At 42.9% G+C, this 16,352-nt stretch overlaps 1 protein-coding gene across 1 annotated transcript in view; it reads right to left on the minus strand.

Moving 5' to 3' along the window:
• The window catches only part of LOC308106563 (retinal-specific phospholipid-transporting ATPase ABCA4-like), a 39,436-nt gene that overhangs the window by 17,876 nt on the left and 5,208 nt on the right, over positions 1 to 16,352 (minus strand). The window contains exons 8-20 of the mRNA XM_080458386.1: positions 13,488 to 13,577; positions 10,651 to 10,888; positions 9,265 to 9,404; positions 8,868 to 8,984; positions 8,342 to 8,539; positions 6,319 to 6,524; positions 4,316 to 4,492; positions 3,327 to 3,549; positions 2,978 to 3,199; positions 2,685 to 2,889; positions 2,034 to 2,126; positions 1,238 to 1,444; positions 173 to 350 (exon numbers count right to left, since the gene is read on the minus strand). Of these exons, the coding sequence (XP_080314512.1) occupies positions 173 to 350; positions 1,238 to 1,444; positions 2,034 to 2,126; positions 2,685 to 2,889; positions 2,978 to 3,199; positions 3,327 to 3,549; positions 4,316 to 4,492; positions 6,319 to 6,524; positions 8,342 to 8,539; positions 8,868 to 8,984; positions 9,265 to 9,404; positions 10,651 to 10,888; positions 13,488 to 13,577 (2,294 nt within the window). The remainder of the gene's footprint in view (positions 1 to 172; positions 351 to 1,237; positions 1,445 to 2,033; positions 2,127 to 2,684; positions 2,890 to 2,977; positions 3,200 to 3,326; positions 3,550 to 4,315; positions 4,493 to 6,318; positions 6,525 to 8,341; positions 8,540 to 8,867; positions 8,985 to 9,264; positions 9,405 to 10,650; positions 10,889 to 13,487; positions 13,578 to 16,352) is intronic.

Raw genomic sequence — 16,352 nt, forward strand, 5'->3', positions numbered from 1 at the left:
CACAACAGATTATCTTAGTTAAAAAGACGTTAAAAAACCCCAAAAAACAACTAACATTTTGTTTAAATATGAAGGTGAGACAAAGGATCTCACTAATATGTACAGTATATCTCAAAAGAAAAAAAAATCTGAATGTCATGTTCAAATAGGAGATCAATGAGTTGCAGCTTACATCGTCGTGGTTTTCCCCGCCCCGTTGTGCCCTAAAAAGGACGTGATCTGACCCTCGTAGAAGTTAATGCTGAGGCTGTTGACGGCCGGACGAGAGCCGCTGTCGAACACCTTCACCAGGTCCTGGATTTGAACCCCCAACAGCAGGCCCTCGGGGTCGGGCTCAAAGAACAGCTGACCTGCAGTGGGAACACAACACAAACGATGAACAGTGGTAATATGGGAATTAGATTACGTTTGAAAACTTCTTGTTATTTAACAAATAAAAAAAGTTTTTTTTAAGTTTTTGAAGAAAAATCAGAAAATAACCACGAGTGAGCAAAAGACAGGGATCATATGCAGCATAATACCATCTTGAGTGGTAAAATAGTGTCATAAGAACCTTTAAATTTAAACTTTAAAGATTCTCTTTGTTAGGGCACAGAGTATAAGTGATGAAAATGACAATATTTTCATTAAAACCAAATAATTACAATAGAAAACTACGATAATCTCAACATAAAGCCAACTTTCATAAAAACCTGGTGAAAAAGACATTGAAATATCTCAAAATAAAATCTCCCATAGCTGTTGCATTATGAGTGTATTTACTAACTAACCCTGACCGCATGGAGTTGAGCAACCAGGTAGTTTATCTTCCATGGCAGCATCACTGATATCAGCTCAAGTCTCAGTGTTGTGTCTGTTACTCTTAAGAATAGTTTATTTTTTTAAATCAATGTTTTTTTTTTTTAATTATAACAATTTCCTTGGTGGTTTGGCCGGATTGTCCCACGGGCCTCATGTTTGACACCCCAGGACTACAGTTTCAGCAGATGATGTGATGGACCAGTAGTTGTCAACGTTCAATGGTGGGATTCAAACCAGCAAGACCTTTAGGCAACTGCTGCCCTGAGCAAACAGCCCCAGGTAACGCCCCTAAATCCCACGCTGCTTCTCAAACTCTCCACTAGATGTCCTCAAATATCCTCATCCTCATATGTAGTACTACCTCGGCTGTCATACAGGATTTGGTCTGTGAAGTAAAGTAATCGGTGATTGTATTTTATCCGTCTGTCCCTCTCACCGTCTTTCCCCGAGTCCTGAGGCGTCTCCTCCGGGTTGGGAGTCTCTTCCTGTCGTCTGAGGATCTCCCTCTCTCTCTCCAGTCTCTCTCTCTTGCTCTGGTGTTTGCAGGTTTTCCTGCTGGCCGAGCCGTTACACGTGTACGTCTCCGGCGTGCCTCGACTCTCCACGTCCTTCTCCTGGTTGTCCAGTTCAGGTTTGTCGAGATCTGGAGAGGAGTGGAGGGCGGGAGGTGGTTACAGTCATTCCCTTGGTGTTGGACCACTTTGCTCTTACCAGGTTTACAAGACATTTGATCACAATCAACAATAACGGCCGGAGAGTTATAATCATATATTTCATCGCGAAGGTTTTGGGTGTCGTTACTGGTTTTACCCAGTTAGTGTAGACTTCTTACAAAATTCAGTTTGTGTGTGAATTAATAACCCTAAAAGACCTAAATAAATAAGAATCATGAATTCACTTTTTGGATATAAGGTCTGGAGTTACTATGATTTTCCAACAACATTTAATATTTAAAAACTCTCTCCCCCTGGTGATTATCTAGGAAAAAAAACACATATTCTCTCACTTGTCTCTTACTTCTTTCTACAAAACTGCCGATTCAAATCCTAACTTGTCTATAAATCCAGATTACAGTAGTTGAGTTGGTAATGAAAACACTATGTGCCTCATATCGACCTTGGAGTTCGACTTCCACATGTCACAAGCTGCTCTGTTGAGCTCCACTCCACTTCCATCCCAATGATGAAGGCATGAATTCTTTTCTTTAAGTGGTTTCTCCTCGACTGACTAACCTTGAGCAGCCATTTCTGTGCGTGAGGGCGAAGGTCTCTGCCAGTACGACGGCTGGAACGGGAAGTAGAACGGGCGACCGATGCCGTACTGCCCTGAAGAGGAAAACAAACAACTTTTTTTTTTAAATATCAGCAACCACATGTTTTAGAACCGGGGTGTCAAGCGAAAGGTTTGTGGGACAAAACCGACCGAGGCTCCAATCCGGCCAAACATCCAAGAAAAATGTAGAAATTTTAAAGAATTAAAACAAATTTCTTAAAAATAGAGACAAAACACAACACTGAGACTCGAGCTGAGAGATCAGTTATGCGGCCATGAAAAATAGGTCAGGGTGAGTTTGTAAAAAAAAAAAAAAAAACCCTTTATGCAAGAGCTAAAGGAAAAAAAGATTGGAGGACATTTCACTGCATGGTGCACCAGAAGGGTTCGTTAAAATTGGCTTTATGTTGAGATTGTAGTCATTTATTCTAGTAAATGTTTAGTTTTCATGGATAATCTGCGCCACAACAACAAAGACAAACTTAAATTTAAAGGTTATTACGGCGCTATTTTACAACTGGGCTGCATGTGGCCCCTGAACTAAAACGTGTTGGACACCCCTGGTTCTAACTACACTGTGAAATAAGTAATGCACGTATCAGCAGCCCAACCTGGGAAGACATTATCCAGATACCAGGCCAGGACTCCGTAGGAAACGGCATCGAACACCATCATGAGGATGGAGGTCATGAAGGAGTACGTGTCCTTTTCTAAGGGGCTGCTCTGGATGTTGTTCCACTGCAGACCCAGACCCTGCTCCTCATACCGGGACAGGTACTCCGTCCCGAAGCCAAAAGCCACCGGGGACAACAAGCTCTAGAGAAAGAAACCGTTAAAAAAAAAACTTGATTATCACTTTTGATTACATGAAAGCAAATTGGAATGGTTGCTTCAGTCGACATACTGCAGCCAGCTTCATGTTCTTGGTGATGCGGTCCTGCCAGGCGAAGCAGAGGACGTGAGGCAGGTAGAGGGTGAAGTAGATGATGCCGCTGCAGGCGGCCGCCAGGTTGGCCTTGTTGAAGAAGACGCTCATCAGGAAACACTGCATGATGGTGGCCACGGTGAAGGTCAGCAGGAAGAAGAAGACGAGCACCGGGTCGCTGTAGTTCAGCACCTTCCCACCCTGAGGTCGAAACCCGACGAAGAGGTTATTACAAGGAAAAGCTTGTCCACCAGAGGGAGCCATTGCACCCCCACAAAGCCCCCCCCCCCCCCCCAGTGAACCTTGACCCCAGGTTCTCAGCTCTCACCATCACGATGGCCGTGAGCAGCGCCGTGCTGGCCGTCATCATGATGAAGCTGTCGATGAACCACGTGCACCAGATGACGCCGTTGTCCACCCCCATGGCTTTGAGCGTCTCTTTGAGGCGCAGCTCCTTCTCCAGGACGATGCTCTTCACGGTCATGGACACGGAGTAAATCCAGGCCAGCACCATGAACATCGGGAAGCAGCGGTTCAGAGTGATCATGAAGCTTCGGGAGTACAGGGAAAGGAAAGGAGGCGGCGGCGGGGAGATTAGTGATGGCGTGACGCTTTATCAGCTTTAGAATACATATAATAAAGTAAAAACCTTAGAGAGAAATAAAAGAGGTTCAGGAAAAAGAAAAGAGAACTCTGGGTTCATTCAAGGTTCACTGATAAAAGCAACAGAAAAACCAAACTTAAACTTATAAAATCTTTATAACACCTTTAGTGAATGTAATAATAAACCTCATAATAACAACATCCTCATGAACGCCCATTTCCTTCCCAAACAGACATTTAACTCATAAAATCATCAATAAACTAATTAATAACACAGTTTATCAGTATGATTCAGTACATCTATTCACAATATGCAGCTTGTTACACAATTGGATGTTTTAAAGTAAACACGTTTTAGATGAATCAGTTAACGACTAAAACATGAACAAGTCGGTGTACATTTGGAGATATCGAGAAATGTGAAAATGTTTAGGATGCCATCATTTAAAAAGTGGATCTCAACATTATCGTATCATATCTACCAGATTAAAAGGCGATCACTCAGATTGATGCAGAATCCTGAGTAGAAAAATATTTCGGTTTCATTAAAATTGGATTCATGTTGACATTGTAGTCATTTCCTGTTTTCCCCCCCAATTGTTTGGTTTTTGTGTGAAAATATCAACCTATTTTTCCATCACTTCTACTCTGCGCCACGACAAATAAAAACATTTCATTTTAAGTTTTACAGGTTATTATGACTTTTCGACTCACAGGTCGTCCACGTAACACGGATACGGCATCTGCTGGACGTAGACCCCCAGCGGCCAGTCGGTGCCTGTGTGAAGTTTGATGATCCCGTGTTCGATCATGTCTTGCAGGTAAGCGAATCCCCCCCAGATGTACCTCTGGTCCTCCATGGGGTCCGCTCGGGGACCCGGATCCCAGTACCTGAGAGAGGAAACCAGAGGGAGAGAGGTCAGAGGAGATCCTCCAGAGAGGCTGCCCGGGGGCACGGACGACGACTCGTCCACAAAACTGTGACCCTGGACGACTCGTCCATGTGGTTCCAGACGTCGTCCACGACTATATTTGTTCAGCAATATTGATTTGAAGGATTTCAATGTATATATGACACATTTAGAAGGATTATTAAGTATATTTGACACAAAAACTAGTCTATTAAGGTCGACAATATCGTATATTTCTAGTGTCTTTAATATGGCAAACAGAGGATTTGTTGGAGCAAAATAATAATCAGCTTGATTTATTGTTTGTTTAATAATTATTTTCCCACATTTCCACACTGTAACTCAGATATGGACGAATGGGGGAGTTATATAATGAGTTGAATGAATTTTGATCAGATTTTACACATCATGCCAAAACATTTAGCAAATTTTGACTACAGGGTATTTATATGCGGCAGTATTTCCTAAAGATGTATTTACATAATTTAATTTGTTTACCATTAAGAGAATGGTAAACAAAGACAAACCAAGCCATATACTATACAAAATATATATGAACATATACTAGATATGAAGAATATATTAAATATCAAATAGAAAAAATATGTTAAAGTACATTGTACAGGATTTATTTTCTCAAACAAATTCTGAAATCTCCTCCCGGGACGAGTCGTCCTACAATCCATTCGAAGAATCACCCATCATGTCCACATGTATACAAGCAATTTATCTAAGCTTTTTCCGTTGTATGAAATAATCCCAGCCGCAGCCCATTCTTTTGTTTTTTTGAACAGTCACCCCCGTCCAGACGCCAAAGTCTCTGAAGCGGCGCACACAACATGCACCCTGTTTTTACTTAAGAGGATAAGTCTGAGTCACAGCCCTCATACAATCAGATTATTCAGTTGTATAGAGGCAGGACTCCCACTGGGTCCATTACAGCCTGTTGGGCTGGAAGCAGCAAAAAAAAAAAAAAGTGTTTGTTCACTCCGGGGGGGGTTATTGACATGCCGCCCGCCGATGAATGGGAGATCAAAAGAAAAAGGGAAAAATGCATGTATGAGCTACACATGGGAGGATGAAAGGGCGGGTTACACGTTAATGTGGAATGAACACGTTAACCAGCGTGTTGCAAGACACATTAAAGTCAGCTGGAGCGGTACTTTCTATTCTCCTCATTGAGGAATGTGACAAATCTGCATAAAGTGCTCCATTGTTACAGCTGGAAAAAAAGAGAGACGTTTAGGTTCTTCAGATGTTCTTTGTTAGAACCGAGCTGACTTCAGAGTACACGAGAAGCACTCAGCTGAGATGCAACTTTGAATAGCCTTTTGTTCTCCGCGGAGAATATTTATGCCTGAAATAAAAAAAACTTTTTAAAAAACTTTTATAAACCAGTGGTTTGAAAAAAAAATTACCTTTAAGTGCTGAATATCAAGGTTTCTGGAAGATAAAGTTAAGTGCTACTAATTTTATTTTAATAGAAATTCCATTTTCTGGGTCTCAAACAAGTGGTGAAATGAAAGAATGTGAAGTCACAAAGGCAAAAAGCTCAGTGGAAATACTGTAACGTGGTGTAGGAGGTAGATCAAGTTCCTTATCTTTTAAAAATAGCTGAGTCGGCATTTAATTAATTTCTGTCACAAAAATGAACAATTTTAAGCATTTGCATTAAACGGGTGTCATTTATCTTATTTCTTTATTTGAGATTTACAATGGGAGAAATCTGGCTCCTCCAAAGTTTGGAATCGCTGTTCAAAGAGAGCGAGAAGTCCTCCTGGAAACAACACCAAGCCTCCAACTCACCGGTCTTTGATTTTATTGGTTCGCTCCACTGCGTCGATGTCCATGCGGATCTTGTACTTGACGTGCGGGGGGACGACGGCGGTCCAGGGGTGCATGTCCGTGAAGACGAGGCCGGCCCAGTACTTGTTCTCCTCCAGCAGGTACAGAGCTTGGTGGATCATCTGGGACTCGTCGGTGTAGGGAACGAACTTATCCAGAGAAATGCACTACAAAACAGAGACGGAGAAAAAGGGACAGGTATGGAATTTGGCCGAGAACAAAATAAATAAATAAATAAATGTCAGAGTTTCAGTTTTACACCAAACTGTTTTTCAAATCTTGATGGATGGTTGAACACGACTAATAGTTTTACCCTCCACTGGCCTTTTTTGATCATTTTTTCCCTCTCAAATATTAAGAATACTAGTATTACACTTCTCACTTTAAGCACTGGATTAGAATAAGAAATACAATATTAACCGACTCTTTATTTCACAAAGTATTGTTAATTTCATGAAGTAATGATGATTGAAAAAAAAAAAAAAGTGTAAAATCTGCTGACTGCCAGGATATTACAAAGACGTGGCTTCATACATCTCCACTGGATTACTGGATTGACATCATATATGAAATATATGTGATGGAAGGACTTTTGTTTTCTCTCAGAGACCAAAAGAAAGATTTGACAAAATGGACTATGTGGAATATGTTAAACTTATAAAACCCGATTTGTCTAAATGCAAATGGAAAGAGATTAAAATGGTTGTTTTGGCTTCTTGATTTTCCAGGTATCTTGTACATACGCCACATTAATGTTGAATGTGGAAAAATAAATAAATAGAAGAACTAACTGAGGACCAAACACACTGTAAAGCAGATCTCCACAGTCGCTTTGACATCCAACATCGTATTTTAAAACTTCCCTGATTAAAGAATATTTTCTATTCGCATCATTCATCTCTGCATCGAACGAAGACTGATTCAATGACACTGGGAAATCTGAGCCTCTCGCGTTCACTCAGTCTGACACCTTCACACATACATTGTGATTTTCTCTCTCTCACACACACACACACACACACACACACACACACACACACACACACACACACACACACACACACACACACACACACACACACACACACACACACACACACACACACACACACACACACACACACACCGTGCCTAATGTCTCCATTCACGTTACTGTACAATGGCCCTGAGAGCGCTCAAAGAGAGCGGAGAGAGCGCTTCCCATTCATCCTTCCGCGACCATACATTCACAACCCGGTGGTGTCCAGTCGGAGATGGGCCGGGGGAGAAGGAGCCTCGCCGATACACGTGTTCCAACGGGATTCCAGTGTGAGAAACATGCCCCTGACGGAGACCCCGCTAACTGCAGGAGCGAACCTCAGGCCCCATGCGAACTGACAGCTCGATCTAATTGGCCAAGTCGCCCGGCGTTTGTTTGTCCCCGATGGGTCTGAACTTGGGAGACAAAGGACAGATTGAGACGCCGGCGCTGATAGGGCTCTCTCCAGAATCACGGCCCCCCGCCCCACATTAAATCGGCCCCGAGAGGAGAGAGAGAGGGGGGAGGCGTGGAGGCTGGATGGAGCGCTTTACCCTACGCAGGGGCGGGGGTTTGTTTCAATGCCATACACTAAACAACACCGAGCTCATGAAGGGGGGTGGGGGGGGGGGCACATTCCCACCTCCTCTCTACTTTATCAGCGGCTCCACAATGGGAGCGAGGGAGGGGGGTGACAGCGAGCTTGTTCTCTCCACCTTTCAGCCCACAGGACGTGGAGAGCAGCTCTAAAGCTCTGCTAAGTGGCTGCTTTCATTTCAAAAGGGGGTGGGGGTGGGGTCGGGGGTGGGGGGTGGGGGGGCTGCAATCATCTGGGAGCAGACGTGGAAGAGTGATGCTGCCGTCTGTGGAAGTGAGAGGAAGGACTGAAGAGAAAGTGCTCAGTCCTGGGGACGTGTGAGCTCTGGGAGTCGTTAGACGACCAGGCAGTAGTAATACTTCCATTACCTCGCCGTATTGGTTGAACAGGCGGAGGATCTGGTCGCTGAGGTTAAAAATGTTCCTCCAGTCGAAGTTGGGCATCCCCGTCTGCCTGCCCGCCTCCGGACCGTTGTACAGAAAGTTCAGGATGTCTTTAGTGGTGAAATCTGTTTCCACCAGGCTCTCGTCGATGAAGTGCATCACCGTGGGGTTCTGCAGCGTGTCCTGCAGAGCATCAACTGTAGGTTAGACCCTGCGTTCACTCTACTTGAGGGGCCACATGAGGCAAAACAACCCTGAAGTGCAGATTTCCTCTTACAATCCCCGTTACAATCTCAACGTAAAGCAAATTGTAATGAAACCGTTTGGTGCAGCCTACAGTGAAATATCCAAAAGACTTGCATTGTGGGTGTTTTTACAAACTCGCCGGCCTCATTGTTTGACACTGAACGTATTAGAAAACATAATAATAACATAAACATTCTGCTTCGGACACTTTTCACTTCTGCTGAGTGTTTGAGGAGAGCGGCGTGCGGCGGCGGCGCGTTTCTACCCGGATCATGTTCATCTGGACGCTGCTGTTCAAGAAAGTCCAGAGCTGCGGTCCCACCTCCTCCCAGGCCTTGGCCATGTTCTGGAGCCGCTCCAGCTCCTCAAAGGTCGTGTTGGCCTGGAAAAAACAACAACAACAACACAAATACACATGAAAGTTCACAAATCTCAGGAGTCAAGATTTGATTTGTTTTTTTCTGAGATATAAACAACTGTAATGTGTGGAGAATCGTCACATCACATCCGTTTCCTTCTCTTACTTTTTAATTGAACCCTCCCCTCTTCTCACACTGCAGTAACCCCCCACCCCCCACCCCACCCCACCCCACCCCACTCTCCTTTGCTTCGGTAATCAGCTCATACCACAGAGAGTCTCTCTCTCTCTCTCTCTCTCTTACACTCTTTAATATCTTGTGGACTGCAGGGGAGTCGGGGGTGTACAGGATCTTTCCCATCAGCAGGGGCTTGACAGAACTCCACACTATTTTGGTGACCGGGTTGGACTCCAGGTTTTGCATCAGAGCGTTGCAGAAGGGAGCTGCAAGAAAATCAGAAGTTATAGATAACACAATGTTTAAGTGAATCATCAATAAATTATTTTTTTTTTACTGCTCATTAATAACAATTCTGGTCTGAATTGTGCAGATGTTTTAAGACTAAAACATCTGCATTTCAATGAAAAAACCCAGAAAGGTCTAACAGCAGAGACGTCGTCCCATATGAGTGTGCAGTTTGTCACGACACGACAAACAGATGGGAAAAGGTGAAACGACATGTCACACGAGGACAAAACACATCAGCAAGAAGCACTTTCTTTTCTTCCTTCTATGTGAGGAGCTTTTAAAAGCCACAGTTCATAAGCAGCCGTTTCTTTTCATCTCTTCTTGATGACGACAAGCGAAACACGGCAATGATGATCAAAAGTCAGCTGCTGCTTTGCTCAGATTATAGAGCATCTTCCTCCTCTAACATCCAGATTATAGAACATCTTCCTCCTCGAACATCCAGATTATAGAGCATCTTCCTCCCCTAACATCCAGATTATAGAGCATCTTCCTCCCCTAACACCCAGATTATAGAGCATCTTCCTCCCACTAACATCCAGATTATAGAGCATCTTCCTCCGCGAACATCCAGATTATAGAGCATCTTCCCCCCACTAACATCCAGGTTATAGAGCATCTTCCTCCTCGAACATCCAGATTATAGAGCATCTTCCTCCCACTAACATCCAGATTATAGAGAATCTTCCTCCCACTAACATCCAGGTTATAGAGCATCTTCCTCCGTGAACATCCAGATTATAGGGCATCTTCCTCCCACTAACAGCCAGATTATAGAGCATCTTTCCCCACTAACATCCAGATTATAGAGCATCTTCCTCCGCGAACATCCAGATTATAGAGCATCTTCCTCCCCTAACATCCAGATTATAGAGCATCTTCCTCCCACTAACATCCAGGTTATAGAGCATCTTCCTCCTCGAACATCCAGATTATAGAGCATCTTCCTCCCACTAACATCCAGATTATAGAGAATCTTCCTCCCACTAACATCCAGGTTATAGAGCATCTTCCTCCGCGAACATCCAGATTATAGGGCATCTTCCTCCCACTAACAGCCAGATTATAGAGCATCTCCCCCCACTAACATCCAGATTATAGAGCATCTTCCCCCACTAACATCAAGATTATAGAGCATCTTCCTCCTATTTACTGATGTACCGTCGGTTAAAATCCAGATTACAGAGCATGAGATTGACGGTTGAAGACAGTTTCACTTACAGACGGCGTCGTCGTAGACGTAGTTGTGGCTCTTGGTGCCGTTGACGCCCAGAAACACCTTGTAGTTGTTGTCTTCGTACCAGTTGAAGGACAGGACGCGGGACCCGCCCCCCTCTGGGTATCCACAGAAGAGGCTGGACACGCTGGACATCAGCTGGGTGAAGGAGGACGGCCCTCCGGCTTGAAACAGAGGCGACACCACCTTCAGCAGCTCCCGGGAGCTCGGCTGCTGCATCAGCTGTGAAAGCAGAATGATGAATGTAGAGAAGCGCATGAAAGGAGAATTTACATGTGATAAAGCAAATATTAACTGTAATTTTCATTTGAGTGAGGATTCCCCGGCGACACCCTGAGGGGCCGCATGTGGCCCCCGGGCCTTATGATTCCCACGTCTGGTGTAAACAGTAAGTTTAAAACTATTTGACCTTCATAAGATGATTGTATGCTGGTCAGGGAAGTTTACATTCTTCATTATAATTCCTACCCTGTAATGTTTAGAACATAAACGATCGAGGGAAAACAATAGTTTGCTGGACACACTCGTCTTCGCAGGAGGACTAAATATCCTCCTATTGATGGTCGAAAAACAGCAAAATCGGTTAGTGTAGTTTGATTGGTTCTGCTAGAGGAGACGGTGAATCTCCCTCAGATGTGTGTGTACATATGAAAATAGTATATATAAATAAAATAATAATAATAATCATTATTATAAATATAAATAATTATATCAAAATTATTTATGCAAATTTAAATGTTTGTATATATCTGCATTATGTATGATTGACATAATAATTAATTGACAACTGACCTAATAATAGAAATAAACAAAACACCCATCAAACTCAATCAAGCTCTTACGTGTGAACACGCATGAATGCACGTCACCCCCTCCACCCCCCCCACCCCTACCCCCACTACGTAATCCACACTCACCTTCCCCTTCCAGCATTTCTCACACAGGAGGAAGAGGAAGCAAGAGGTGGGAACGACGCCGTTTGGCTCGCCTCTCTGTCACCACGGTGATGCCGAGGTCCCGCCTACAGGAAGCGTCACCTCAGAGGAATGTCCCTCTCTGTCCCCCCCCCCCCCCCCCCCCCCCCACCCCAGGCTGGGCTGAAGCGATGCACTCCCAGTGAACGTGACCAAACACACACATCTCAGGACAGGTACATGACAGAGGTGGAACTGACTCTATTCTGCTGAGTTTGTATTGAATGTTGGATGGTTTTGTTTATATGGCGAGACGAAAACGCAGCGTCAGTCACTAAAACTTCATCAGGAAGACGTCAAAGTAAGTTCTACAGAGTGAGAGCTTATGTGCCTCGAACTTTAATAGACAATCCCAACTTTGGGAAATTATAAAAAGAGCTGCACTAAGATGTGGAGAGGAAAGGACGATATCTCAGGGCCCGTTTGCACCATTTTAAAGTGAAAATGCAAAACGTTTATGGTGTTTTGGGTGTCCGTCTACATGACACTGAAAACGCAACTTTTTGAAAGAAGCTCCCAAGGTGCAACTTTTAAAAAAAAAAAAAGTTTTAATAAATGCTCAGACTCTGTTTACTATGACTTCGGCCAGACTAATAAAATAGTGAAATATAACCTTTAAATTGTCATTTTTTAGGTTTTCTTTGCTGTGCTGCAGAGTATACATGATGAAAATGTCCATATTTTCACAAAAACAAAACAAATTACTACAAAATACTGCGGCAATTTTAATGAAACATTCGGGTGCAAAATACAGTCAAATGTCCACAAACCTTCTCCTATCACTGTTGCATCATGGGTGTTTTCACAAACTCCCCCTGGCAGCGTGGCTTTGAGGCGAGTTTGATAGCTTCATAGCAGCCGCTCTGATGTCTCAGCTCGGGTCTCACTGTTGTGTTGTGTCGTCACTTTTAAGACATTTGTTAAAGAAAAATCTGTTTTCTTTGAAATGTCATCATTTTCTTGGTGGTTTGTCCAGATTGGAGCCTCTCGTCAGCTGGTTTTGACTCATGGGCCTTATGTTTGACAGTGTAAATACATGTATAGTGAGGTCATGGTTATGTTGAATATTGATTTGATACGAAGGTGAAATGTAATTTCACATTCACAAATGCAGATTAGCAAAGGTAAACCCAAATTTTGGGCCCTCTGCTTCCCTGGTCCCTTTTGTATTTATTTATTTATTTATTTTTGTTATACTATTCTCATTCAGAAAATGTAATTCTCAGCTGTATTTGTTATAGTTGCAAACTTTCTAAGTACCTATCATAAAGCTTCAGATTATTTAAGTGTATTAATTGTGAGCACTGTCTGTTAAAGTTGTTTGTTTCTGTTGTGTTTGATGTTTGTTTGTACCGTTTGGACGTTCTCTATTTGAGCAATAAAGTTCTTTAGACTATTTTCCATCCATCCCTTTTTGCTGATCCCTCATTTATTGTTTTAATCGTCTCGTCCTGCGTCTCAGCTTTCTCCTTCACTCCTCATTCCATTCTTTTTATTTTTTTTTTGAATTTTCTACTGTATCATCTTTGTATATTAGACCTCTTGGATTCTACTGTGATGTGTATTTTACACGTACCCACCGACAATGCATTTGAATGACCACACAAACATCACTCACATGTGACCCTGCACAAGTCCTTCAGTGCTTTCACCGTACTCATGCATGAAGTTACCACACGCATGTGACCCCCGACAAGCACTGAGCCCGTCACTCCGACAGCGATTCCCAAACGGCGAGCAGCGGAAGAGGCGAGTTTCCTGCAGGACTAAAAATACTGATCCTGCAGGACTGAGGAGACCAAGAGAGCGGGAGGGAAGGGGATTGATGGCCTTAAGAGAGCACTTACGACTTGGACCCTCTCAGACGAAGCCTTAAGAACCCGACCCCAGACATGCAGGTCGATCCCCTCGGAGGTGCTGTCCATAACCCGAGGCATCTGAAACAAAGGCAGAAAGGTTTTTTTTTTTTGTTTGTTTGTTTGTTTTTAGACAGAGTGGGACGAGGACAGATAAAAGTGGAGATTTGTTCCTTTGTGTCGCCTGTGTTTTTCTTAAGCGACGTCCTCTAATCCCCTCAGACTGATAAAGGTATTCGTGTCTACCAAGAACCTGCTGGGCAGCATCCTGCAAATACTGAAAACCTCAGAGAAGTCTTTGTTACCGAGGAAGGAATCAGCTAGTTCATTCTTTGCATACTTTATTAAGCAGATTGTACATGAATCTAGATTTGCACCCGGCTTTGCAAAGTATACAACTCATTCTATTCATAGATATCTAGCTTTGGTGTCATCCCAGATAGACGATTCCCATTTAGACGCCTTATTATAATAAGTTAATCGTTTGTAAAATTCCGGTGACCTAGGATGAATAGAAATGTATTTTTAAACAGAAAGACACCAGGCTCCTTTGAAAAATTAACTCATCATTAGTTTAAAATCACAGCCGGGGAAAGAAAAACAAAACAAAACCGCTTTGCCCTTTCCTGATGTCCGATGCAAACCTTCACAGAAAAGACTAAAAACGTATAATTATATATATATGGGAAGCACCTATTATATATGATGAGAAATAGAACTAGAAATAGCTAATATTAACACACACACACACACACACACACACACACACACACACACACACACACACACACACACACACACACACACACACACACACACACACACACACACACACACACACGCACACACACACACACACACACACACACACACACACACACCTGACACACATCTGGGATCAAACCCTGTCTTTAACCCCGTCGACACGGCAATGCTTCAAGTGAGAACGTTTTTGCATTTTCATTTGAGTACATTTTTGTGTATACACTGCAAGGTTTTGAAAACGATGTCCATTGACACGACAATGGCAGGAACACAGAAAAAGGTGTAGGTACCACGTTATGCCACTAGTGGGTGCTGTTGATTGTTTTTGTAATGAAAACACACAAGTGTACAGAGAACAATGGGCTCTAAACATTAACAATGGGAGAACACTGACAGACCACCGAGCTGGATTGTTTTTACGGTGACTGTCAAAATAAAACTATTCGATTCGATTTCCCCGTTTCCACAGTTCTACCTTGGGAGTTATCGTTGTCGTGTAAATGGACGCCAAAAACGCAACAAAAGTTTTTGGGTTTCAGTTGAAAACGTCGTATCAACGCGGCCTACGTCAACCTGGAAGCGGCGAACTTCTGCGAATTGTCGACGTGGCGCCTGGAGGTACCGTCACCCCCTCAACCTCCTTCTCTTTATCTTCTTGAGAAACCATTAACAGTAGGTGTTAGAAAATGCCTGGTCAGGGCAGAGTGCTGCGGGTGAGGAAACCCCGGGCGCCAAGACAAACACACACATGAGATATCCTTCCTCTCACATTCCTTCTGCCTGCATTTCAATGAACGGAGGAAGGAGTGAGGTGGTCCAGTGACGGGGGGGTGGGGTGGGGGGGGGTGTTTGAACGAGAGAAGGCAGAGGAATCGGAAGGGAGGGCGTGAGTGGCTAATGGCCCCAGAAGGAGTCAAGAGCGCAGGGCGGCGAGGAAAGTTGCTGCAAGGCAAAGGTCAGTGTGGTAATGGGCTTTGGACTTGAATGGAGCTAATGGGTTAAAAGACCAGATCACAACTTAAGATGCTACAGTACTACTAATACCAACCAGAGAGCTGAGAGTGAGTCATCAAGATATCCACTAATTAGCTCCAACAGCTTCATTAACCATAATAACAATAACAATAACAATAACAATCTTTTATCTCTTTCTTTCTGTTACATGTTTGAAATAAATAAATAAATAAATACATGTATAAATAAATGGATACATGTATAAATAAAAATAAAAAATAAAATAAAATAAAATAAATAAATAAATAAATAAATAAATAAATGCATGAATAAATACATGTATAAGTAAATAAATGGGTACATGTATAAACAAATAAATAAATAAATAAATAAATAAATACATTTTGTCCAGAAATGTTGACTGCCATGCTGAAGTTTAAAGTGACAATTATTGATTAGAAATCATTCCATTAAGTCTAAGTCTATTGTTTGGAATTTGTTTAATTTAATTTGACCCACTTTAATATTATACAAATGCTAAAATCAAAGAAATGTGAATAGATGCTAAAAAAAAACCCAACAACCTACAAATCATGTTGCACTGAGTAGAAGAAGCAGTACGTAGAAATACATAAAGTTCGTGAACAACATGTGATTTAATTGTCACACTGAAGTCTTGACAGCAGATTCTTCATTATTGTAACTTCATGGAGGCGGTAACTGGATCCAAAGTAACTGTGCCACGCTGCCCACTATCTTTAGCTCTCCAGACCGTTTATAAAAGACCAAACGTTCAGGTGCGCTGGCAGCTTGTTGACACACGGACACTCTTGGAAATGGCACATGTTGGCAAAGCGTCGTGTCTTACAGAAGACCTCACAGGCTGAAGGCGGTCCCGAGCTAAGCCCATTACAGAAACAGGCCAAGAAGGATAATGCCATGTGAACTCCCTGAGCCAGTCACCTGACTCACTGGGGCTTGACCTGAAGCTGTAGTATGGACGCCAGACGGTGCCAAGCAGAAAGGTCTCCATATAGCGTTAAAGTGTGAAGCTGCTGATTCCTCTTCAGGCCACCTTTAATTCTTATCTAAATCTCACTGAGGCTGTCTGATGACATCTATAGATTGTTTTAAACA

This window comes from Lipophrys pholis (genome assembly GCF_963383615.2).
Source record: "Lipophrys pholis genome assembly, chromosome: 1".
In the NCBI taxonomy this organism is placed as follows: domain Eukaryota; kingdom Metazoa; phylum Chordata; class Actinopteri; order Blenniiformes; family Blenniidae; genus Lipophrys; species Lipophrys pholis.